The sequence below is a fragment of the Haemaphysalis longicornis genome, unplaced genomic scaffold, assembly GCF_048455015.1.
Source record: "Haemaphysalis longicornis isolate Haplotype H1 unplaced genomic scaffold, Haemaphysalis longicornis Haplotype H1 scaffold_2, whole genome shotgun sequence".
Taxonomy (NCBI): Eukaryota; Metazoa; Arthropoda; class Arachnida; order Ixodida; family Ixodidae; genus Haemaphysalis; species Haemaphysalis longicornis.
In genome coordinates this window covers 148062706-148089313 of record NW_027526295.1, presented here as the reverse complement: position 1 = coordinate 148089313, position 26608 = coordinate 148062706, and the positions used below count along the sequence as shown (strand labels likewise).

Here is a 26608-nt window from a genome sequence, read left to right as displayed (position 1 = left end):
AATAAAAACAACGCTGAGCTGAAAATAAAAATAATAATAAAAAAGTGAAATACTGACCACCGCAGCAACGACTGTGGCACCAGCAACACACTGTTGCTTCAACGATGGTACTGCTGACCACCAATTTTTCCTTACTGAAGCAGGGCGCCAGACATCAGGTACGACGGCTGGATTTCAAATCCCACACATCACATCACTGAGGGCCATTTTTAGTCCCAGCTTGTGCAAGCCAGTTGAGAAGGCAACTCAAACGCTTCCAGCAAATCACTTTTATTTGCTTGCCCATTCCCACACTGTTCTTCGTACATGAATGCATGATAAGTGGTGCTTTTAAATGGCAATGCGATAAACTGTACAACACCATCTGAAAGGAAAGAGACGTGAAAGCATATCGACCGGACGCAGGGGTGGCAATTATGAGGCGTGACAGGTGAGCACAGCGCCGTGCAGCCAGCCGACTTCTTTTCTTGTTTTTTTTTTCTCCCCCTCCATTTCGTTCACTTCTTTTTGCTTTTGTGTGACTTGCGGGGAGGCGGTGTTTGCGACGATCGCCGCTTGTGAGGGGACCGTGACCTAGAACGCCTCGACTTATGCGGGCTTCGGCTTCTTGACCTGAAACAACACACTGCTTGTCAGGACCCACAAAGTGAACAGAAAACAGCTTTGCACGGTGTATAGGCAACTCACGTGACCAGCTGTGAATTCACCAGTAATAAAAAGGAACACCACAACTGAGGAACAGTCAAAGACTAGAGCATGTGTGATGCGGATATAAAAGTTGGCGGGCATTTGCATCCCCCGTAAAACAATATAGAATGCTGGAAACATTATGTGGGTGTCTTGCAGTGAGGTTTTGTCCTGCTCATCCATCCACAATGAGAGGGGCTTTATCACGATTTCAACTTTTTGCACCTTTGCCAAGCACCTTTGAAATGGTCCCAGCATTAAAAGTCACGATCTTATCTAACGTAATCAGGTTCAAAATGATGTTGCGCAGTGCCATAAATGGCCCATGAAGATGACCCTTGTTTCAGGGGTGAAGCCCCTTAGGTGTGCTCAGGCTGTCTGTGTCTTCTGTGGTCGTCGTTTCATCTAGTAACGGTAATAAAACAACGGGACACTCATTTTCCAATGCCTCGCGGCAGAACGTAACGCATACTAAAAGAACACAATGGGACACTCGTTCTCCAACACCTCGCGCTAGCATGTTTCACCTCCATGGGCAAAAATGCGCACTGAAAGAATACCGGGTCACTTGTTTTTTAATGCTTCGTGCTTTAAAGACACGAGACTCTTACAGCAAAGCTGCATACCTATACCACCCAACGGTTTCATTTCCGTGGGAGAAAATGCCACGGCGCCAAGAATACACTTATAAACTGCATGCTTCGACCCTCCCCAGGTTTGACATTGGTGAAGATGGCCCGGGATTTTTTCTGTTAGTTTCCCCCAAATAGCTGTTTTCGAATTTGTACTGCAGTGTACAATCCCACTGTGCAGAATTTCTCAGCGGGACTGCACACGGTGCTCAAAAGCAGTATGAACACGACACGAAGCCCTACATTATACACAAGGCCCTACAAATTATACTCTCGTCCAGAAGGTGTTTTCCCAATCGGTACAAATTTAAACACATATTCATTTTTTTGCTCACTATAAAGCTTATCCCACAACAGTGTAAGGGGAAACAGTGCTGTCTTCATTGAAAACTTCGCAATTAAAGGAACACTAAAGGCCGATTAAAATTTTGTTCGAACTGAAAGATCGTGCATTCCGTAGCCCTCTCAGCTTTTGTTATAGACAGCCAAAGATGCCTTGTTTGCGGAGAAACAAATATTTTTTGTTTTCACGACATTTCCAAGCATGTCACAAAGAGGCCGGAGCAAGTCCATCCATCGTCACCATCTCCCTGAAAGCCTGTCCTCATTGGCCTTCAATTTCATTGCAGCCAATCAAGAAATGTTTATTTCATGCCATCTTGGTGTGGTGGCACACAGCAATTTTGGCCGCCAAGCTGCAGCATCTAGAATAGGCACTGTAACCAAGCCCACACTCTTTATTGGTGGGAAACGATGACGCCGGCAAAGCTTTACTATAACTGCCCGGGATGTGCCTCCACCTAGTAGCAGGCGTTGAAAATACGTTTGGGGTTGATCAAACAATTTCACAACCAACTCGTTCTTGGTCGATCGTGACAATAATATCTGCGTTTGCCACTAGCTGTGTCAAGTTTACACGCACCAGTGGTGAGTACTCGCGGTAAGCTTTCGCGGTAAGCTTTTGCGTTCACCCGCATATCTGCATCTAATGACTGCGCTTGCACGCAAACCGAAACATTTCAATGAAATTGAAAGTGAAACGTAGCCTAACGGCTAGGATGTGACATCATATTTTATGACGTGTGCTGCTGTGGTTTTCGTCTTTTCAGCAGCATGTGACCATCAAAAGTTCCTGCATGCACTTATGTTACATTTGCAAGTCCATGCTGCCCCCATGTTTGCTTCAGAAATCGCTTAGGCAAGCTCCACCAATTCCGTTTCCCCATGCATTCACGGTTTGCGATGTCACAAAGTGCCATGCGGGAAAGTGGATGGGGCGTCGACACCTGTCTTCACGTTTTTGGAAAAATTTGGAAAGCAACTGGTGCTGCTGCGAGTCGTATATTTGTATTCCCAACACTGTAATCTACCGATATAGGCAAACTTGCTTTTACACATTGGTGTCCCTTTAATAAGGAGTCTTCATCATATCATTTTGTGATAAGCAATGAGAATAAAGCGTTCACTGATGTAAGTTACTCCACACTAGCAAGCAACCGGCATATGCCAGCTGGGCAATTGAACAAGGTTCACACATTTAGCTCACAAGTTACCGTGTTTCCTCTAGATCATGGTTTCTCAAAGTGGGTTCCACGGAACCTAGGGGTTCCGCAGGCCCCTCCTCAGAGTTCCGCGAGCCACTGATAAATTTTCCCTGGTTCCGCAGTCACAAAGTCTTATATGGTGAACTTGAGGTGCGATCGATCTAAGGAACCCCCATTACTCACGCCCTTTGTGTCAGTAAGAACATCTCGGCGCATAACAGAAACGCGCGAGCTGCGCAATAAATCTCGCCAGCAGCTTGTAGCCAGCCAGACTCCGAAAACGGGCAACGTGGTTAAACTATTGCACTTGAATCTCGGTCTTATATTACCCCCATGCGCATTTCTCCTGTTTGGGGATAGGTGCCGCTAGCGTACGCATTCGTGTAAAGTCGACGAAAAAAAAAACGATATACTTGCTTGATTTTGAATTTATTGCACGTTAATGTAGCATGAACGGAATGAAAAATGGCAGCAGGGGGGGGGGGGGTTCCTTGGCACTTAAGGGGGGACACTGGTCTTAAAACAGCCTCTTTTAATTTTCTAGTGAACTTTGTAAAACTTGTCAGCCTTGCTGCTTTTCTCCCACTGATTTCAGATATGCCATTATTTTCTCAGTAGGTCAATTAGTTCCCAAGATAATTAGCGCTAATTAGCCATTTTTAGTCAAGCAATAGACAAAACAGTGTTGGTCATAAAACTGTAATCTTTATATTTTCCAATACTATGAACCCTGGTGAGTGCAATAATCGAAGCAGTTTTTTGATGCGTCGCTTGGAACTAATTTTAAAGCTCATTAAACTTTGGTAGCACCAGTGGCAAGGAGCCATTTTGAGTGCCCATTTCAAACACCAAAGTTTAACGAGCTGTAAAATTAGTTCCAAGCGATGCATCAAAAAACTGCTTCGATTATTGCACTCACCAGGGTTCATAGTATTGGAAAATATAAAGATTACAGTTTTATGACCAACACTGTTTTGTCTATTGCTTGACTAAAAATGGCTAATTAGTGCTAATTATCTTGGAAAATAATTGTCCTACTGAGAAAATAATGGCATATCTGAAATCAGTGGGAGAAGAGCAGCAAGACTGACAAGTTTCACAAAAGTTGCTTGAAAATTAAAAGAAATTGTTTTAAGACCAGTGTCCCCCCTTAACGGAACTTAGCAGGGTTCCCTGGGACCAACATGCTTGAGAACCCCTGCTCTAGATGCTTGGCCCTAATAATTTAACAGCATTAGTGCAACTGAAAGATACTGTTCACGGCACAAGTGAACTGCACAAGTGGGAGACGTGGAGCCAGTACGCGCAAAGCCTACGTGTATGTAATGCACCGGTATCGGATGCAGGTATTGCTAGTACACACACTAGCAGAACACGGCAGCACGGAAGAGCTGATAGATCATGCGAAAAAAGCCCGGCCCTGTCCAATTCACGCTCAGTAAGGCACAAAACTAGTAGGAATGTTCCAAATATTTGGAAAATACCACCATTTGAGTTTCACTTTGCCTCAAATACCAAAATTTTGATAACTACTTGTGAGAAACAACAAGCTGCTGCCGCCTGATAAATGCAGCGAGTGGCTGCCATGTTCTTGATAAAAATACCCCCCCCCCCCCCCTCTCTACAGGCTACCATTTAGTATTAGTAAGTACAACTTGCAATTGCGGCTCCAGCACTGTTTGCTCAACACGAAAACCCCAATGCGCAACACATCTGGTCGCTTTCACCGGTTCCTAACACAGCATAAAACCTAGCAGTAGAACACGCTTTTGACTGCCTGGCCCTAGGGTGTGAATTTCTGATGCCCAACGCCCTGGCGTTGCTGAATGATTTCAACATTTTCGGGGTTGATCTTGTTAAAGTTCTTCCTGATCTTTCGTCACCTTCCAGTGATGTTTTGCCTCTCGCGAACCGTGCGTGCCCATCGGGAGACTCTGCACGACTCACTGCAGCATCGCTGAAACCTTGCCGAATCATGCCTCCTGTCTCTGGGGCAGATTTGCCCGCTTTGACATTTGCTTTTTGTTCCGACTTTGTTCACGATGACATTGCAGGTTTGGTCACCGCATGGTCATCACAGCAACAGTTCCACAGTTTTCCAAATGTACGCAGGACGACACCTTTTGGCTCCCTGATTTACAAACGTCAGTGCTTCGTGACTGCAGACGCACAGCTACCCTCTGTTGGTGCATCGCATAGCCTGGCTCTGAACTTTCTGATACAGCCACACGCAGAGAGAGATTGGGGGGGGGGGGGGGGGGAGCTTGACAAGCAAGGATTCACTTTTCAGACTGCCATTACACCCCCGTTTTCTCTGAGGCTGCTTGATTAATAAGGTTAACTTGAGGCTCAGCACCTCTACCTGATAGATTGATTGTGGGGTTTAATGCGCCGACGCTTCATAGGCGATGAGGTGTGCCGTACTAGAAGGCTCGTGAATAATTTTGGCCCCCTGGGGATCTTTAAAGTGAATTTTCGAATACACGGTACCTCCCCTCTGTGCTGTTAAGAGATGATGGCCCACACATACAAGCCTGGCCTCAACACAGGACTGAGTATACAGAAAAAAACTGGATATAAAAAAGTAGCTTTTAAAAGACAGGGGGCCCATTATTGCAGGCAAATCTTTTCATGATGAACTTTGGGTCCTGCCCCAAATACAGACACCCCAAAAAACAGGGGTCTCTGTACAAGGAAGCAAGTCCAAGCTAATCTGTTTGGCGCTATTCAAGAGCCAGTACATAAGAGCCACATCCAACTGATAAAAAAAAAAGGGTACAATGCTTACCGCACTTTACGAACACGCCCTAAACCTGCTTTTTTTTTCCTGAAAAGAAGTGCGCCATTACATGGGTAACTAAGGCACTTGCAAGGCACAGTTTCAGCTAATAAATTGCACTTCAAGATGAATTACTGAATTTGCTTAAAATAAAGTTTAATTTTAAGCTGGTTTGGCAGCATTCCTGAATTTGCTTAAAATACAGATTTACCGTATTTACTCGCATAATCCTCGCACTTTTTTTTTCGGAAAAGTCAATGCAAAGTTAGGGGTGTGAGAATTATGCGGGGGAAAAAAAATCCGGTGCACAGTGTTGCCAATTTGCCTTATGCCAATCCCGCTAAATGTAGCGGTCGTTTTTCGTATATGTAAGCTCAGTGTTGCCAACATCAGCTATTTCTTTTTATTTTATTATTTACAACGTAAACAGTCTCCCGTCGATCAGCGATCATGAAATTGCCGCCTTTGCTTTCTGGCGCGCGCCCTATCTCGTCGTCGTATGTGCGTGCCCTACTTCAGTAACGCACGCTGAAGTCGGTGACGCCGAAGTGCCTGCCTGCGGCACGGTTGCCGTGTTCGATCGCGTACTCTTTCGCTTTCAATTTGAAAGCGGCAGTGTAGCTGGCGTTCCTCCCCATGGCGAAGGGGCACCAAGCACAAAACAAAGAGATCAAAAAGTTCTCAAAATGGCAGCGAGCTATCCACCACTGACGCGAGTGACTCACTGACGGCTGCCGCTCAACGACGGGACCACGACGGCGACACGACGACACGACAGCGGGCTGCGCGAACACCGTCTAGTTGCGCGCACGCGAAACATGCGCGAAACCAGCTCAAGGACAGTGCGAGTAGCGTGTTAGGCCGCCTGTTAGGGAGTAGTCATGCAGGTTGTTAGGGCGCCTGGATGGCCTTGGATACACAGCGCTCTCCGCCGAACGGAGAGGCGGCGGGGGAGGGCGCGCGTTGGAGAGCGCGTGCACCATGCGGGTTCCGCGAGCAGGCAACTTTCGCCGCTGCAAAGTTGGGGGTGCGAGGATTATGCGAGGAACCAAAAAATCCAAGTTTTGGTGGCCCACATTAGGGGTGCGAGGATTACGCGAGTGCGAGGATTACGCGAGTAAATACGGTAATTTAAGTGGCTTTGGCAGCATTCCTCTTTTCTTTCCACTCCTGCCCAAAGCACAAAGTACGCAACAAAACTAGCACTATTATTTGCACACGCCTTCCACACAGGGGTCCCGAAACATGTTAATGCGACATGTAAACTCGCCCCAGTTGTGATCAGGATTCCTGAGCTCAGATTGAATCCTTGCTACTTGCTGTCTCGTCTGTGACATCAGCGCGCAGACCACGGCGTTTACTTGGCAGCTTTTCTTCGCTGTTCCAGCAAGGAGCGGGCATCGACGGTCTGTAGTCAGTGCCTCGAATGACACGAGATTTGAACGCTTGCCGTCGCCCTTTCTGCATGACTGCACACTGTGGTGTTGTCGAGTGACCAACCCTTTTCCCATCATCAATTTCCTTTTTCCCTTTTTTTCTTTTCTTTTGGCATAGAATCCATTTTCATATTTAAAATAGACGCTGGCATGTCCATATGTCCACAGTTTCAGCTCACACAGTTCACATCGCTTCAACTTGCAAAATCCCTTTCATACTGAATCTCGCTGTCGCAATTGTATCACCAATATTCTACTTTCTATTGCCCACAGTGCTTTGGTACACCCACTCAGGCTCAAGAAGTATTTTCCAAGCCATAACAGAATGTTGCTTTCGATAAGTTATTGAATAAGAAAATCAGCTTTTCTAGTGATAAACTTGCTTCTCTCGAACCCCAGTCGCCAAACCGCACAGGGCTGGCCTTGACCTATTTTTACAGCAACCAGCTGTTTATCATTGTAAGCAACCTACAGGAGTTGTTGGCGTGGAGCAAGTATGTGTGCTCAATGGTTGCTGTCGCCAGGCAAACTGTGCTAAGGCACTGTGAAGCTGAATTCACCCTTACAACGTAAAACACGAGTGCTATGCGGTCTTGTGCAATAAAAATCACCTTAAAAAAATTTCGGTGTTCACTTTGAACGAACAGAGCATGAGCTATGTATGCCACAGCTAGTAGAGCTGATGGCCGGCCAAAGTGGACACCGCTTGGTCCTTTTCCTGTCATCAAAGCGCAGCTAAGTCGCTAGCTCATGCAGCGAGAGCGTACCTCTTCTTCTTCGGGGAGCGTGACCGGTGTGACCGGGAGGTGCGGGGGGAGCGTGGGGACCGTGACCGGCGGCTCCTCCCTTCCGAGGTGACGGGGCTGCTGATGCGGCTGCGCTGGCTTGCGCTCGAGCGCACCACCAGGGGGCTCATGATGGGCGACCGGGAGCGTGACCGTGATGGAGAGCGCTTGCTGCGCTCCTTGCGACGCTCACTCGTCCCGCCACCACTCTTCTCCTGGTCCTGAAAAAAAGAGAGGTCGTCAACAGGGAGGCCCCACTCGGCCGCACAAGCTGCCATGTCGCAGAAGCCTAGCAAATTCTTGCCAGGATACCCTGTGCTGTTCCATAATTGAACGGCCCACGGGGCTCTCTCACACGCCGCAGCGACTACACTCAGCCTTAGGTGGGCTCGTGTCAGCATGCCTTAGTTTGCCCCCAATGCTGGCCACAGCTCCTGTGAGGAACGAAGCCTTCTTGTTCTCGCAACTGATTGACAGCTAGCAACCTTGCCACCTCTTCAATCAGTACAAACAAAATTTCACTTTTACTTTCCATTATGCCACACTCAGGAACAGGCAATCAGGATGATTTAGCCACCATTTCGAACCACACAGAATCCAGACCCAAGGCAAACGATTCTGAAGGCTAGCTGCATGCAATGGACTTATTTTCGCCGCCATTATACAACAAGCACTATGCAACACTTGCAACAACTATCATGGCCACTTAGTTACTGTATCTCTGTGCGCATGACTGGCACTAACAATTCCCAAATCTCTCCCTCCCCCACTTAAGAAGTAATGAGAGAGAGCTAAAGTTGGGGTACCAATGATATGAGAATTTTTTGCCTGAAATGCAGTTTCACTGCTGTGTGCCGTGATGAACGTATGTGCCACCACCATCTGTCATTGCAGAAATATTCCCCTTGCTTCTTCAATCTAGCCGGCTTATTATCAAACAGTGAAATACTAAGTTTCGCTCTGCAGTACTGAACCCAAGCCATCCTATCTTTACCGTATGTGCAACCACTGTTCCAAGGTCAGATACTGCGCTGTGTTGTGAAAACGGGTAAGATGATGCTGCCCCAGGAGTGCATAAGTAAGATAGGTGCCTCAGGCAACCTCGCAGCAGTCTACATGTAACCAGCTTAGCAGCAATATGGCTTTCTTCTTATATTTTTCTGCACCACATTTGATCAGGTCAAGGGGGAGAGGGGGGTGTTGACTCTTTACCAGCGGCCAAAAACAAAGTTTCATAACTACTGGTGCATTACCTAAGCAAACACTGTCACAACACCCCTTTTGGATCGTAAAATTTCACTGTACAGCAAACACCGCTGGCAATAAACAAGAATTTTTTTTTGTGCGTGCTTTTCTCTAGGTGCAACAAGCTGGTTTTTAATCGAACAGATTTAGGGGAAATCCCCAAGGTGGAGCAAGTTTCCGCGAAGGAAAGTTTGACATCCACCTAAATACAGCCATTTACCTACAAGCAGTTTATATAGTCATAAGCGTTCTACACTCGTGAACCGCTGGCGCTTGTCATACATCTCCCTGTTGTTTAGCGCAAAGAAAACTGTAGGTACATTTGAGGCAAAATTTATGTAATTAACCAGCAGCGCCCGCATTCATTTAGTTACGAACACTCGTTGGGTTGTTTCTTACGATAGTATCGAAAACAAACGCCTCTTTGTAGCCGCATGGCTGCATTTAGGTGGATGTCGAACTTTCCTTCGCAGAAACTTGCTCCACCTCGGGGATTTCCCCTAAATCTGTTCGATTAACACCTGTCCTTCACTTCAAGTTGTTGACCAATTCGCTCTCGTGCTACAAACAACTAGCCTCCTGGTTAGCCCAGTTGGTAGAGCGACTGCTCCGGTTAAGGGGAGACGCGGGTCTTGGAATCCCGAAATTTGGCCAAAAAATCGATTTTTAGAAATCGCCATTTTCGGAAAGTAGAGCTATTTTTCTACCGGTTAGCAAAATATCCAGACCCAGGAGTACGTATTTGAGCCATAATATCAATTTATAGCACCGACGCCCGCTAAAATCGGCCAAGATTCGACGCGAAAATAGCATTTTTTCGACGACTCGCCCCTCGGGTTCTACATGCCCCACGGCGTCCATCTTGGTCTCATTCGAAAGCGCGTCTTTTCGTTTTCAATTCCCCGCCAGAACCACTCCGTTTCGTCCATTGGTTGCGAGTAAAACCGGGGTAGAAAAGAGACGGAACGCGCCGCCCAATTGGCTACTGACTGCACGTGACCGCAGGGCGCAACTTCATTGGCTGGGCGCCGTGGGTCGTCTGCTCGCCACTCTCATCACAGTGCAACGGCTCATGTATTCATCTATGCGACGACCGGCACAAGCCCCGCATGGCGTAAAAATAAAGTAAATATGTCTATCGATAACTGAAAGGAAGAACTAGCAGTATTAAAAGCGCCTGGAGTACGATTTTCTGCGTGTCTGACGACGACTTTTCGCGAGAACGGCGCCGAGACGGAGGTAGGCTTAGCGCCCCCGCGGGCTGCCGAGACGATAGCGTAGCGATATGATTACGCCTGCGGGGGCACTAAGTTGCGTCTATCTTTCGATCAGCAGCAAATAGAAAGAAAAGAAATGATAAAGTGGAGGATGCCGCACGCCGACGTCGCGAGGGAAGTGTGTTCATTCTGTTATCAACGATGCCGCGGCGGGTCGGCCCGCACTCCGGCGCGCGCTTCCTTGTCGGCAGGTTACCATATAGATAAGCGATTTGGGAATTATAAATGCTCGCACTGAGCACAATGTGCGTTAGTGACGTGATATACGAGTAGATTAGACCGAAAACGTGGTTATCCCACCTAGCCAAGCACATGCACGTTACAGAACAGTGGCGGGCATTCCGTTAGCAGCCCCTTCGCTGCAACTCATTTCACGCGATGCAAATCCGATTTGATTGCTACAAATGAAGCAGTAACATAACAAAATAAACGTTTACAACTGTGGTGCACGATCGGCACCTCAGCCCTAGTCGCCAAAGAGTGACGGCGCGCTGCCAACAGCATAAAAATTGAAGCAACGTTCTGGCTTTGCTTTTGTTCAGTTTTTCCGCCAGGTGCCATCTGTAGACAGAGGATTTCATAATTTTCCCACCAACGGATTCCAGCAAACTTGGTATGCTCTTGTTGAGCGAAAAGCGAGCTACATTCTAGAACCTTTCTTTTTTTCATATGCTCAATAGATAAAACTGTCACTTGTAGTAAAACTTCAACTGCGATTTTCTCAGCTTCCCTTTTTTTGCATATGTGCCTAGCCTTACAGGGGTTTTGAGGTAGTTTTTTTCAAAGGATTTCTACAAGTGTTATACCGTTGAATTCGGGATAAAATGAACTGCATGCTGAAGCTATTTTAATTGGCTCATTTTGGCTCAAATAAATGTTATGAGTTATAATTAGAGGTCATTAAGTTTTCAGAAAACTGTACTTGGCATAATTTTATTAATTCTATCCAATCAACTATCTTTACAGGAATATAAATAGCTTCAGCATGCATGGCAGGTCTTAAGCTACACATCCATACCATTTATTTTAAGAAAAATTTAATAAAAAGTTCCTTAAAGGCCCGTAAGAAATTACTTAATTAGGCTCTAGTGTTTTCTTTATAACTCAAAAAATAATTATACCACTTGAAAACTAATTACATATTTGAAATGAGGAAGACAAAACACATATGCACAGTGATTTTCATTATCACAGACCAATTAATAAAAAAGTTCATTTCAAGACCCTCGTCTCCCCTTAAAGGAGCCATGAAGAGAAAACAAAAGTTTGTTTTATTCGAAAGATTAGGTGTTTCATAGTACCCCAAGCGCTTTCCCGGAAGCAAATGATGCTTTATTCACTGAGAAACAAGGCAATTTAAGCCAAAATTTTAAATCTCCCGCTAAAATTGCACATTTGGTGACGTGAGCAATGGTGTCACACGGGCCGGTCCATGAAACAGATACTTAGTATGTCGACTCCATATAGCACCCACACGCGGGAGTCGACCGAGACGGCGGCCATTTTAAAAATGCTAGTAAAACCTAGTGCACCCGCAGCCCTAGTCATGGAATCGCCTGATCCGGAGAACAAAACTCTCGCCGAGGAGCTCGGGCTTGCATTTAACAACCTCACACCACTTGAACGCTCAACGCTTCTAAGTGCACGAGCGGCAAGAGTTGTGGGATACGCGGTGGACGGGAAAGCGACCATTCCGCGATAGCCACAACAGACGAACGCCCTGCCGTCGGCACCGCTGCCTCGTCAGCGCCGTCGCCACGGACGAATACAGACTGGTACGTATGTGCCGTATTTTTATTACGGTTAATAATAGTTCAACTTCAGTAGCAGTATCGCTTATGCCAGTTGGCCGGTGTCGTGTATGGAAAGCCGTTCGCGGGAGCTCTCTGCTTCGACCAGAAAGATACGAGCGTCAATGCGCGGTGTTTACGGCATTTTTCCTCCAAGGTCAGAGCGCCTCGAACCCGAAAATTCGTCTGCGCGACGGCGAGATGTCGAGCTCGGCCAGGCGGTTGTTTCGTACGCATTGGCGCACACGCTTGCGTGTTCGTTCGGAACTTCAACCGTTTACTCCACCGTTCTTTGTCATAAAAAGAATGTGCAGTATGTTTCACGGGCATTTAGCTCGTTATGCAAACTGTAAGCCCTGCCTAACATGCGTTTGCTTTTGCCGGCCTCCGCCAATCGCAGAGCTTAGCCCATGTGACGGCATAGGTTCTGTTGCGGGAAATGAGCTGGTGGGTCGCATGACCATTCCCGTTTTTCCTAATTATGTAGCTTATTTGAGCGAAGTTTGCGTTATAAGTGGTGTCGTTATGGTTCTAACGAGGCAATCTTTCGAATGAACCAAACTTGTGTTTTCTCTTCATGGCTCCTTTAAGCGGTGGTCCCGGGTTCGAATCCTGGACCAGGACGAATTTTTCTTCAACTGTGAAGTTTCTGAGAAAGCTGTAGAGCTTTCCTTCATAGCCGCATGGCTGCATTTACGTGGATGTCAAACTTTCCTTCGCAAGCTGGTTTTATACGCAGAGGTGGGTTACACGCAGAAAAATATGGTATAGTGCAGCCAGAAAATGAAGAAAACTACTCGTCCATTCTAAAACTGTATGCATGCATGCGCATATACTAGCCCAGATGAACTCTTGTCTCTTGGGGGTTCAGTGCCTATTGCAAACTGTGCAAGGCACCTGGGGCGAACCTCCCACGGCTCACCTTCCGGATGAGCTTCTGCCTGTAGTGCTCCACTTGGGCACTCATGCTCATGCCAGGCTTGCGCTGCCTCTTCCCCGACTCGAGCTCGTCTTGGAACTTCATCACCTTGAGCTGCAGTGCGAGCACGGGCAGAAGAGAAACGTTACTCAGAGAAGGCGCGCACACACACACAATCGGATGGAGAGCACTCGTACCTCTATCTCGCGTAATTTGGCCCTCCGCTCTTCTCCCGAGTCAGTCTTCATGTACTCCATGGCACTGGAGTCCTGCGAGTCGTCTCTTGGCGAGTTGTCTTCCAGAGGCCTACATAAGAGTGTTGGAATCGGGCGGGTTATCGGGCATTCTGCCCCAGGTGATGGCGGCTCGGTTCAGGCCATCACATTGACCAGAAATCGGTAAAAATAACTGCCAACAAACGCTTTCCTAGCTGCCTAATGCTTACGCAACTTATATTTCATTTTCACCAGCTTTATTTTCTGACAAAAGAAATGCCGTTTATTAACTGCTGAAGCCATGACACCGTACAAACTCAAGACTTCTACCTTGGCAGCTGCCGTGCTGTTTTCCTATTCCAATGTTGAGAACAAGAACGATGATGTCAAAACTACAGCCTTGTTACGGGACTTTGGGTTTTGTATGATGACATAATGATAAGATTCCATCGCAGAGCGATGCACAGCGGACGTCTTGGTCAGCAACTAACAACTTTTTTTGTTCCCCTTTAGATTTGCGCGTTCATGTTTCACTTTACCTAGAATGTGTGCCCGTATAAGTGTTGGTCCATCTTCAAAAGGGGTGCCCAAAAATTTTTTACCCCCTACCCCACCCCACACCTTGGCTGGGTGGTCCTGCATTCAATGACATGATAAACAAGCTTGCGTAATAGTCATCAATGCATGATAGGCAGGTGGCTGCTCACTGACTGCGAAGAGCCATCTGGCACTCGGGACCTTCAACTCCTTGCCTGTAAAGTTAGCCTGGAACCTTTACACTTTTTACGTGGTACCCGCTGCAGTGGCTAAGTAGCTAAGGCATTGTGCTGCTGAGCACGAGGATGCGGATTCAATTCCCGGCCGCAGTAGCCGCTTTTCTGATGGAGGCGAAAAGCAAAAATGCTCGTTTGTTCCGAGATTTAAGCGCACGTTAAAGATCCCCAGGTAAATTAATCCGGAGCCCTCCACTACGGCGCGCCTCATCGCCTGCGTTGCGTCGGTGCATTACACCCTACAATCAATCAATCAATCATTCAATCAAGTTTTACCGCCTCCCCCCCCCCGCTACTCTTTCAAGATGGTATTTACCCTGCGAATAGACGTTGAAAACAAAAAAACGGATAACACTGGATTAAAAAAAAAAAAAGACAATTTACTCGGTAAAAAAGCTGCAGGCAATGGGGGCCCGCTTTACTTCTTCTACTGGCGGTTCTCCCTGTGAGTTCCTATGTATTAAAGGAAAAAGAAAAAAAAAATCATTTGTTTGGGGTGCAAACATTGCAATGGTTGACACATACACACTAGTGCAATTGTGCATGGATGCATTCCCTCCCCCCCCCCTCCCCCCTGCAGGAACTGCTTCGATGATATTTCACCCCTTGCTGCACTGAAATGTTGACTTGTGCATTTAGGGACAGAGACATGAGTGTACTAACCAGAGAGCAAAAGGGAACACCCCCACAGACATACCAGAAGCTACAGATGCCCCGAGCCTACACAACTACCCTCTAAATGAGAGCTGACAATAAAAACTGGCACCGACCAAAAATGTTTAAAATCCAAAAAAAGACGTTTCGGCTCCCGTACGGGTGCCTTGTTCACAATGAAAAGTGCAACAGGTCTCCACATCAAACTTCCCTTGCTAACCTACGCCACATGACCTGCCCTATAACAGTGCGCAAGTCTGGGCTTTGTTAGGAAACGTGTCAAAGGTAGCCACTAGCAGAAGGTGCCCACGAAGAATGGACGGCCACTCACTGGCCATCGATGTCGTCGTCCATGGAGGCCGCCAAACTGCTGGCCCCGCTGGTGGCGGCGTGGTGCACTGCGGGGCTGTTGGTGGAGCTGCCCAGCCCGCCCCTCCGGCTGCTGCCCCCTCCTTTGGGCTCCTCCGGCTCCTCCTCCTCTTCCTCCTCACCCTGGTCAAGCAGGTCCCACTTGGAGGTGGTGACTGCCTGCTGGGACACTGTCTCCGGGTCGACCGTCTCCCACTTGGAGGGCACAAACTTGGCCGCTGGAGGCCTGCAAAGGGCGCGCGGCACAGCCCATTACAAGAGCGGCACGATTCCGCTGCCGCTGTGGGCCAGGCCAGCCACGTCTCAAAGTTGTAGTGGCTAAAGTTAAAAGCATGCAAACCAATCATCACCACCAGCCTGTTTCATACCCCTCCCAAGCTCTTATCCTCCATCACCCAAGCACATCCTTTATTTAACGTTCAAACCTTAAGCCGTCCCTCCACCAAGCTTTCTGTCATTCCCTCCCCCTCCCCCCTTCCATCCATTTGTGTGCTATTGTGTAGTCCCCTTGATTACATGGTCAGCCCAACCACACTTGTCTACGGCAAATCAAGTTCAATGCAAATCGCCTGCTGACGCACCGACAGTGCCCTTCGTTCTTGCGTCCCAAGCCATTGGTTTGACAAAGGCATACAACCCAGACAAGCTTCCCTCATTGTTCACTACAAACCAGCCAGACAGGGCAGGTATCCTGTAAGTTGTATGTGTTGTTTATTGCCACAAGGGCAACTTGGCCAAAGAGCGCCAAATACCAGGGTTTTGTATATTTCTTTGGGGGTATACTTCTTTGGGTAAAATTGTTAAAAAATGGTGTAGGGGCCATTTCGTTAAAAGCAACCTATTGGGGTAGAGGACCATACTGCTAAGAACTAGAAGTGGTGAATGGAAATGCAGTTCAGCTTTCAGTGATTATGCAGTCCTCATGAGAGGGAGATCAATGAAACAATAATGGTCGATATGAAAATGTTTGTAAAAATCCGACGTTAAATAAATACCCTAAAACACAACTGCATTCAAACATACGATTGTCTGCAACTAAATGTGCTGGGTGAATTGGGATGTGGTGCGTGTAGAGTTCTGGAAAATGTTTGCGTCTGTCAGCGTCGTGTTCTTTGCAACTTTGGGGTCTTTGTGTGCCATTTAAAAGGTAAGACTGTGTGTCGTGCGTGTGTCCTATACGTAACCAGCAAAGTGTAACTTCAATAACTGGGTATCCTGTGAGTGAACACGCACATGCTCATTCATGAAACAGCTGGTTCCCCGAATACTGGCAGTGGCACACCATGCCCCAATCTTTGCAGGGACTGAGGAAATGGAGAAAAGGATCAGGATGGGGCTAATGAAGCCACCCTCAACATCAGCTCTAAAAAGGAGCTGGAAAAACACTGCTTATGGGAAACGACCCACCTGTGCACCACGGGTGGCACGTCCAGGGGCTGGCCATCCAGCTCGGGGTCTTCAAGGGGCAGCCCCAGGGGCACCCCGTCCAAATCTGGGTCGGCCACAGTGCCAACCCCCAGAGGCAGGCCATCCAGGTCTACATCGGCCGCCACCAGGGGCACCCCGTCCACGTCATCCAGCAGCTCCACGTCCTTGGACAGCGGGGCCAGAGGGGAGCCCTCGCCCTCCGTCAGGGCCTCCTCTCCCACCAGGCTGCCCACGGGCTTCTGCTCGGGGAAGAAAGGGAGGGAGGGCGGGTCAGTCGACCAGGACAACCCACAACCCTTCAATGCTCAGCACCAAACTCGTTTTGGGGTGCAGGTTGAAGGGAGACATCCGAAAAAAGTAAACCAACACGGCCACAGAAGGGTCACACGTCATGGTCGTAGAGTTGCATACTAATATTATACACTAGCGGGAAATCTGTCGCTGCAGTCGCGGGCCGTCGTGGGCGCTGCCATTGCAGCTAGCGACGTTCCTCCCCCACTTGGCTTGGTTACCCACATGGCTTGTTTTTGCCCTGAAAGGAGCCATGAAGAGAAAATGCAAGTTGGTTTTATTCGAAAGATTTCGTGTTTTATAGTGCCCCCAGCGCTTTTCCGGATACAAACGGTGCTTTATTCACTGAGAAATTAAACAATTTAAATTAAATTTTTGATTTTCCCGCTCAATCGTGCGTTTTCGTGGCCCCAAGTGACATCACTGAAACCGACCGCTCTGCAGCCTATATAGAGTACCTTCATTCACGCATCCGCCGTACAGGGTAGAGACACGTATACGCTGGCGCCGCCATTTTTGGTTGCTCGCTCGCCGCCGAAGCAAGTCATTGTGTCAAAACCGCGCTAAAATTATCGCCGCAACGCGGTTTACTGAAGAAGTTTGACTCATATTGTCTGTTTCGCGTTGCTAGGTCTCGTGGGAAACGAAAAGAATAACGCGCTGAGCCCATTGGCCCAATTGCGGCGGCACGGGACCGTTCGAAGGTTGTCTCCACCCTGTACAGCGGTGTTGGTTTGTTCCCGCGTTTCTTTACGTTCCGTAACCTAGATGGCGCCACCATACCGTGGCAAGCGTTTGGTTTGTTTTTGCCCGCATTTAAACCTGGCTTGTTTTTGTTCTGGGAGAATATATTCGTTCCCTGAAACAGTGCTCGCTCGACAAATGGGGTCACGTAAGACACCGTTGCTTGCGTCAATCGGCCAGTGTCGTCTGAGACAACCCCAAGCCCCGTAGTGCTGTGCAGCGAAACCAAGCATGCTGTGCGCAGTACGAACAGCAGAACGCATCAGTACTTCTATGTTTACATGTGCTTTCGTAACTTCCACTGTTTGTCCCATCATTCTTATTGCTTTGTAAAGATTGCGCCCTAAATTTAAGCGCAAATCGCTCGTTCGTCTAGTTTGTAAGTTCTACCTAATTTGCGTCTGCTTCTGCCAGCCTCCGCCAATCGCAGAGCTTAGCTCATGTGACGACATAGGTTCTGTTGCGGGAAATGAGCTGGTGGGTCGCATGACCATTCCCGTTTTTTCTAATTATGTAGCTTATTTGAGCGAAGTTTACGTTTAAAGTGGTGTCAGTATGATTCTAACGAGACAATCTTTTGAATGAACCAAACTTGTGTTTTCTCTTCATGGCTCCTTGAAGCCAAAATTAACAAAAAAAAAAGGTAGCATTTTTTTTCTTTTTAAGCTTCTAGATAATCCCTGACAAACATGTTTTCGGGGCTTCAACTTTATAATAATGAAACAAATCTAATCTTCTACAGTAATATTGTTGCTTTTTTTGCAGCCAGAGCCAACTTCTAAGCCCGCCCGTTAGCCATGCCAGGGACGGGTGGAACGTGCCTGCCCAGTACATGACGGAACGCTCGCTGAAGCTGGCTCCCCTAGACAGTGGCGCCAGATTTCCCCCTAGTATGAAACCCTATGGTCATGGTATCCTGTTTTAATGATTATGATTGGTTGGGTTCAATGGCACAAGGCCAATTAGGGCACAGAGTGCCAAATAAAAATTACTATAAGGGTTCGCGAAGAGAAAATGCCTTTGTCTTTGCTTAATTTCATCTGCTTGAACAACCTTTTAAGAATATAAATCCGAAGTATTTTCGCAAGTCATTGCTTCTGGAATTTAGGAGACACCTTTGAAATTCTCGTTTTTAGACGCATCGCAAGTGACCACACGCGCACCATCGGTCGCAGCGCATCTAGCAGCGACGTCACATTCATCATCATCATCATCCCGTCTACGCCCACTGTGTGGCAAGGGCATCTCCCATAATCCTGAATGAGCGCAGCCTTCTCAAAGGTGATCAGAGAGCCGTGAACATCCTCCTTAGAGCCATTTCAGCATTTAAATCGTAGATGACATGGTTGACCCCGGATACGGCACATGCAATGTAGGGGCATGATTGAGCTTTCGTTGTTGAAACCTCATGTGGAGTTAAAAAAAAATGCCGCAACCTTGAATAAAGACAGTGCAATATGCAAGCCATGGTTGGTGCTTCATGGTACTCAGCACATTGAATTTGGTAAAAAAAAAAAACTCCACTACAAATAGTCCTCTATCTAAACTTCCTCAATGAAGTTTCTTATTGGCCTGTGCAAGGACTACGTTCCCATATACTTCCCCCCACTACAGTACAGTGGACTACAGTACAGCCTGCATGGTCCAATATTTTAAAATCGAATTTCTCGCATTTACTGCCGGGTGCAACTGCCACTGTTTGTTAAATCCGCAATAAATTTCATGTAACAAAATCTTTAATATGCCTTGGGAGTCTCCCTCCAATGGCAGCTATATCTATTTCACACTGTCCAGTATTTGGGAATATGGTCTGGAAGACCTCATTAGCACATGTCCTGCCTTTCTGCCAGGCATCCACAGCATATGGGTGTACAGTAAGTAACAGATAAAGAATCTGAAGTGTTGTCATTATAGCGTGCAAGGCCACCATTTTCGAAAATTTTTTGCTCCTGGTCCACGTTTTCAATCTTAACACCGTTCGATAGATAAGAGAGTTGGGCACGTCGAATGCACACGCTCTCAAGGCAGAAGCAAATCTAGCACTCACAGAGGAAGGCACGAGGCCCAGGAAGATGTTCTGCAGCCGTATGAGGAAGTCGTTGGGGTAGATGGCCCAGTCCTCCCACGCTCGGAAACAGGACATCACACGTTGCTGCAACAACACCAAACACAAGAGATGCACACCATCGTGTCTCATCCACAAGGCGAAACTACTCTCGGCCAAGTAATCAGGCAATGTTACAAAAAGAGCTGGCATCAAGAGCATCATGCAGTGGCGACATTCGGTGGAGCCCAATTCAAGTGGCTCTACCTTTCCCATCAGACAAAAAAAGAAGAAGGGGGGGGGGGGAAGGGGGGCAGTTTGGAGAACTCCTGTGGGTTTCTTTCGTCAGCTGTAAGCCTTGTCATCACTTTTGCAGTGATAAAAACTAAGAACCAGGAGGCAATTTCTGGAACCCTGAAGCTACCACCTTACTTTGCAAGATTGTTCCCACAGTCCGCGGAATGCATTGAAATCAAAATAAGCTCACTGCACGCTCTAGCTTTTCCCACATGGGTTTTGGCGCAGGCTGCACTCTCCTTGCAGAGCAAATACACAACCAGATAAAATGCGGCTCTTACCTCCAACAAGCCATTAATCTTGACTAAGCATTTCTTGCAATGGCAAAGCAGGCATCAGCAGTTGCGTGCCGTGCGTCTATTCCACTACAAATGCCAGTTGGAAATGCCCGCACCTTGAACTGCTCCGCCTTTAGCCGTCCCTCGATGTTGTTGAAGGTGTCGTGAATTGCCTTGAATATGTCCGGGAGGCAAACCTGAAACCTGCACAAGACAAGCAGAGAGAAGTGCAACGTATCTCTTAGGCACTTTACATTTGTGTACCTGGTCAGTTAGGATGAATGACTAACAGACACGGAGAAACAAGAACATCTTGCCGTTAATTAAGGAATACATATTTCCTGAGAAAAGAAATTCCAAGACAAACAAAAATAACAAAACCTAAACAATCCCTTCTGGTCAGGCCTCAGCTGTAGAGAACAAATCAATGCAAGTATTCCTTGCGTAGTGAACTTAACCACGTCTGTTTTGAAAACTAGATTCTTGCTCTGGTGGAGTCCACGAAGTCATTGCAGTTCATTTTACTGGCCACATACCAGGGTACATATATTGATTAGGCTTGCGCAAATATTTATTTAACTGACTATTACACTACTTGAATATTTCGACTGGCCCAAACAAATAAAAACTTAGGCTTCGTGCATAATGGCCAACCAGCATGAGCACTGCCAGTCTACTGCAAATTCTGATGCAGGTGCACCCGTCTTTTTTTTTAGATACCTCGGACAGCCTCTGCCAAGTGCTTGGTGCAAGCACTGGCATGAAGATTGTCTAATCAACTGGCTCCAAAGCCACATGGGCTAAAATGAGTAAACTCTTGCATCTTGGCCTGAACCACCAAGAATGGAGGTTTGATGGAGCATCCAGCACTGATATGAATGATATGATGTTCATCCCAATGTGAACTCCAAGAAAAGTCATTTCATTGAGTGTTTGGATGCAGGGTAAAAGGCCACAAACTTCCTGTTAATAGCTGACACTGTAAAGACTTCTTGAAGAAGTCCAAGAGGAAGTTAAAAATAAAAAGGTCCACCCCCAAAATCAGCGTAGGCACAGTCTCACTTGACCCCATATACAACAAAAGTGTTAACACGCCAGCCCACCACTTACCCTTTCCTGAAGAAGGACGCATTGGCCACTTTGACACTGCAGTTGTGCAAGACATCCGAGATGAGGTAAAGCCTGGCAACCTGCAAGCAACAGGGGAGAAAAAGAATCGGTGAGCAGGGTTCGTACAGGCTTCAAAAGCAAAAATTCAAGGGTTTTCAAGGACTTTCAAGGACCAGAAAACAAATTTTCAAGGCCCCCGTCTAATGTTTTATCAGGGATTATTTTAGAACTTTTTCAACGCAATGCAAAAGTTTTTTATTGCACAATACCTAAGCACATTAGTGCACATTTAGATAGGTGCTAACGGGTTCGTGAATGCTCCCCCAGCTCTATTTTTTATTTCATTTTTGGTAGTTAAAGGTTTTTCTTTTTTCTTGGTGTTTTGCTCAGGCTGTTTGATTTCAAAAGTTCGTTAATGTTGCCTGCATCTCCTGCTTTGTCAGCAAAGTATCAGTTGAAATTAAATCTGCAAGTGTTGCTACAAGGCAGGATGAACAATGTGCCCGTCCACCGTTTGCATGTAAAAGCAAATGCAGATGGAGCATATGAGGCACAGCAAACATGCAAGGAGCGAGCGTCCACAGACTAGATGGAAGATGCAAGATAGAGAACAGAAGCTGGCTTTCACTGGATTGTATAGTGACATGGATTGGATTGACAAGTGCCTGCTCCCAATGTTGCCTTGTAATAAAAAAAATCCACCAAACTTGTCATTTCATGCAATACACTTAATTGTTACATTGTTTCTTTACATTTGTTAGCACCTAAAATCCACTACAAACACTTTAAATTCTTGTGAAAAGACAGGGCCATTGATTCTCTCCGGAAAAATCCAGGGTTTTCAAGGACCATTTAAAAATTCCAGGACTTTCCAGGCCTTGAAATTGACACTTCTAAATTCAAGGGTTTTCAAGGACCTGTGCGAACCCTGCACCTGCTGCATTCTGGGAAACACCACAGGCAGCACGAGACCACTGAATCAGCTGCAGTCCCATGCGGCCTGGACAGCTCGCAGGAAAGCTGGCCAGCGCCTTCACTTTGAGCCTATACTGCTGACAATAGTTAAAACCACTGATCACCATCAGCAACCCTTCGACAGCCATAGATAGATTAGCCCTCCCAACGGCTTCCGACTGCTCTATACAGCGTCAGCCAAATGCATCCCTTGTTCCCAAATTTTCTCTGCCCGTCCCTCTGGTGGCACATGTCACCCATGCGGTCTCAACTCCATTCCCCTCTATTCCCCAGGCCTATCGCCTGGCCTCTCACAACTCTTTGGGCTGATGCAGATTTCCCCCCAGCTATGAGAATACCAAAGAAGCACAAAGGACGCCTGCACAGCCACTGGACAGTTTCAGCCCCCACTGTGCATGTGCGCGTGCAGTGCACGCTACCTTCCTGTGCAGGGGCGTCTCCAGGATGGACAGGGACTGGGTGATGCAGTCGACGATCTCCTCGGCGGCGTCAGCGTGCTCGATGCAGTACACCATGGCCTCCAGGATGCGGGGACGCTCGGGGGTTAGGTTGCGCAGCATGTCCTCGAGCTTGTCCCGCTGGCTGCACCGGTCACATGAGCAGCAGGGGCAGGGGGGAGCATGCGCATTAGTGCACACATGGTACATTATGGCAGCTTAAATGGGCCTCTCTTACCCTCACCTCAGCTGCATTCACAAGATCTCACGAAACGCGAACACACAAACAGCAGCATATTTAAAAACTTGTGGTTATGGTGCATCATCTCGATTACCCCCAAATCACGAAAGGTGGCAACTCTTGTGCTTGCCTTCTCATTGCAAAAAGTGTCTTCACATAGCCATATGCATGGGACGTATTTCTGCCACATTTTAAGCCACAACCTTCCCTAAAACTGAACTCTCACCTGTTTCATTTACCGTATTTTCCGGTGTATAAGTTGCGTTTTTTTTTTCTGAAATTTTCGTTGGTGCGTCTTATCCACCGGTGCGACTTATGTATGGAATAAATCTGGTTCGCGGCGGCCGCGTGTGGCCAGCGCACGTTGAGACACAGCTCTATGCTGTAAATCAATCCAAAGTCCACCGGTACGGCATTTCTCATAGCCCATATGTCGCTTCGGGACATTGCACCAAAGAATTTGCAGCTTTTTCTAGTCAAAAAGAACGATAATGGCCTGCGACAACCACGCGCCACTTTAGGCCATGCGCAGTAACTACAGTTCAGAATAAATTCAAAGTAACATCAAACTGGGTTGCAAAAACAAAATGCAGCTCATGAATTATTACAGACAGTTACTCTGAAGGAGGTAAACGTGCTGCTAATTTTTAAAATGACAGCTTGGAGATAAGTTTTGATTTTCGTGCCCTTCCCGTTGCGTCACTTCCGTCATGACACCTTTATTGTGCTGATTTACGACAGCACACAAGAGACGCGCGATGTTTGGAGAGGTGGCCAAATGGGTCTCCGACTCTTGGGACTCCATTTCTACAAAAACTGTTGTAGCCGGGTTGATAAAGGCCCGAGTAATCCGGTCCACGAGTGGTAACTATGTTGGCAAAGAAGACATCAGAGAGTCGGAGGACGACAGTGATGCACCGGTGGAACTCCCAGTGAAGAAACTGAATTATTTGTTAGCGAGTCTGAGGAAAAAGACTTTGATGGTTTTGCCTAAACGCCGTCCGTAAGTACATGCCATCTGTGTGTATCCGTAAACCATTTTTGAGAAGTTAGTTATTTAGTTATGTCCAGACTTTGGATGTTGTATGCCCGTGTCTAGCCCTGCTTACAGGGGGATGCGTTAATAGGCAGCGGCCGCCACAACCATGCACTTCCGCCGCACTTTTTAACGATCTGATTCACTATGAGTTTACCTAATTAACAAGTGCGTCTTATATACCGGTGCGTGTTATACAACGGTGCGACTTATATACGGTTTTTTTTAAGAAAAACTGTTATTTTGAGGGGGATGCGACTTATAGAAAGGTGCGACTTATAGACCGGAAAATACGGTACATGGCACTTCCCACAGAAATTTAGAATTGCGAGCTCCACAAGATGTGGATTCAGTTTTGTTAAAAAAAAAGGAAAGCTTTCGAACTAAACTTTGGGGTAGGCTCACAACCACTTTGGTGCGCTTGCAAAGCATCTCATGCTGTCATTAAAGCATTCACTCGCTACCTAACACTCCGAGGCCGAAGGAAGACCCCAATGATAGTGAATCCTGCACAACACGCGGAACCTGATCCCAGATTTGAAGCGCTCTACCAATCCTTCCCACAGCTCCCTGACCAGGCCCACCTGTCGCTGAGCGATCCCTTCTTGTTCTCATCCTTGGAAGGCGACGCCTCGCGCTCCTTTTCCACCAGTTCGTCGGGCATGCCCTGGAGGTAGGGGTTCATGGGCGGCGGCTTCCAGAGCGAGCCCCCTTCAAACATGCGGAACTCCTGTGTCCGCCACCGGTTGGGGTGGTCACCCTACACACCAGTGGGGGAAAGGGGGGGGGGGAAGGGGGAAGAGAAGGAGCCATTTATTAAACCTTGCCAGGACAGGGAAAGGCTGCTAGCTAATGCACTCGCCTGCCAACAGACAAACAGAGCATTGGAACATCCAAGACAAAAGAAGAAGAAATAAAAATCTCGCAAGTTTGTTGACATGCCAGTCAGCACACCGCAATCAGACCGTTAAGTTTAAGAAGTGAAGTGTTTTAAAGGTAACATGAGATTCAAAATTGTCCAGTAAAAGAAGCAACAGGGTGAACTGAAGGGCTTGTTGGTACATCATAACGTTTGAAAACAGCGCGGAAGACGGGACGGAGCAAGTAGCAACGGAGCGCCTGTGTCGTCTATTACTCGCTCCGTCCCGTCTTCCGCGCTGTTTTCAAACGTAAAGAAGCAACAGCCGAGCACATACTAACAATGAAACTGCCTGAGCTACATGGGCAATTTATCAAGCATATCTTGTTTCCAGAAGAACCCAATCAATTATAGCTAATTCACGTGGCCCAGCAAACGCGACATTATGGTGTGAGCACCCACTCAATTTATTATTATATAATAACTTCAGCAAACACACAGTGGTTCAGTCAGCTGTTAAACGACGACAAGAACCCCTGCCAACAAAAATGCAACAAACAGAAGTGGTTAAAGCCTACCGCCACGCGAACGAGCATGACCACGCATGCGGGCTTCTGCGCAAGCCAAGAATACTGGGGTCGCGAAATGGGCATTCCCAATCGCGTAGCTCCCAATAAAGAAGCATCGCAGATGTTGAGTCCCGCAAGTGTGACGCATAGCCAGAGCCCACAGCGGAAGAAGCTGTGCACTCTGGCTATTCATCAGGCTCGTGAACTCGACACCTACGATTCATCTACCGCAAACACAGAAAGGAAAGAAAGAATCCATTGTGAAAAACCGCGTAAATACAGTTGTGAAGCACACAAAGATTCACAACTATTTCACAAATTCTTGGGGCCAAACATAAATTAGTATCTTTTGCAACATGCTGTAGCGTTCTATTGAGCTTATTTTACTCTATGGTGCCCGCATTGAACTAGGGGTTGATCAGTTAGTGAAAACATGGCACCCTGCTTATGAGAGACATCTCGTATGAGACAGAAACTGCTCCCCCGTACGTCTCTTATAAAGGGGCTCAACTGTAACTGGCCCTTTGGACAAACATGACTTCAAGGGCGCCGTCTCGAGGCACACTTACCTGTAGAATGGAGAACAGCCGCCAGCGGTAGTAGACATGAGCAGGGCTCTGGTTCTCAAACAGGAACCTAGAATGGCCAGCTTAGGGCTCAAACACGGGCACTCGGCACAGCAAGCACAGCGGTGCACACAGAGGGCACACTATGGAGCTCATTTTACCACCTCTTTTTTTCATGAGTTTACGTTAACACTTGGGCAACTTCAACAACAATAATCCTTCCCAAACTTTGGTTTAGCTTAACAGGTCTTCCTGGCCCTCCAGGGCCATCTCTTTCAAGATCAATGCACAGCAGACTTCGTGTGTCCAAGTGGGTAAAAAAAATCTACCATCCCTTCCTAAAGAAAGTGGAGAGAAGCACAAAAGCGACGATTTTTCACGCACTAAATAAATGCATCTACAAACTCACTAAATGTATATTGATAGGTGATTTAGGACATAAAGGTATACTTTCGTACTCCTTCTTCACGATCGATGCATGTATGGTCTTGTCCAGAACCATTCCTTTTTCGGGATTCTCAACTGATTGTTTAAACACAACAGAAGCTCAGTTTTATGGATGCAGAGTTGTCTTGGCAGGTAAACACAAGAGTTAGAGCTGTTTTCTGTAACTATGCTCTCTCCATTG

General features: G+C 47.1%; 1 protein-coding gene across 1 annotated transcript in view; it reads right to left on the bottom strand.

Annotated features, from left to right (window-relative positions):
* Positions 1–254: 254 nt before the first annotated feature.
* LOC144169298 (U2 snRNP-associated SURP motif-containing protein) overlaps positions 255–26608 on the bottom strand; it is a 46864-nt gene continuing 20510 nt past the window's right edge. Inside the window, exons 11-22 of the mRNA XM_077698378.1 lie at positions 25984–26050; positions 24571–24746; positions 22692–22854; positions 21298–21377; positions 20304–20391; positions 19616–19720; positions 16513–16772; positions 15068–15331; positions 13292–13400; positions 13098–13208; positions 7846–8084; positions 255–612 (exon numbers count right to left, since the gene is read on the bottom strand). Coding sequence (XP_077554504.1) covers positions 498–612; positions 7846–8084; positions 13098–13208; positions 13292–13400; positions 15068–15331; positions 16513–16772; positions 19616–19720; positions 20304–20391; positions 21298–21377; positions 22692–22854; positions 24571–24746; positions 25984–26050 — 1777 coding nt within the window. The 3' untranslated portion in view covers positions 255–497. The remainder of the gene's footprint in view (positions 613–7845; positions 8085–13097; positions 13209–13291; positions 13401–15067; positions 15332–16512; positions 16773–19615; positions 19721–20303; positions 20392–21297; positions 21378–22691; positions 22855–24570; positions 24747–25983; positions 26051–26608) is intronic.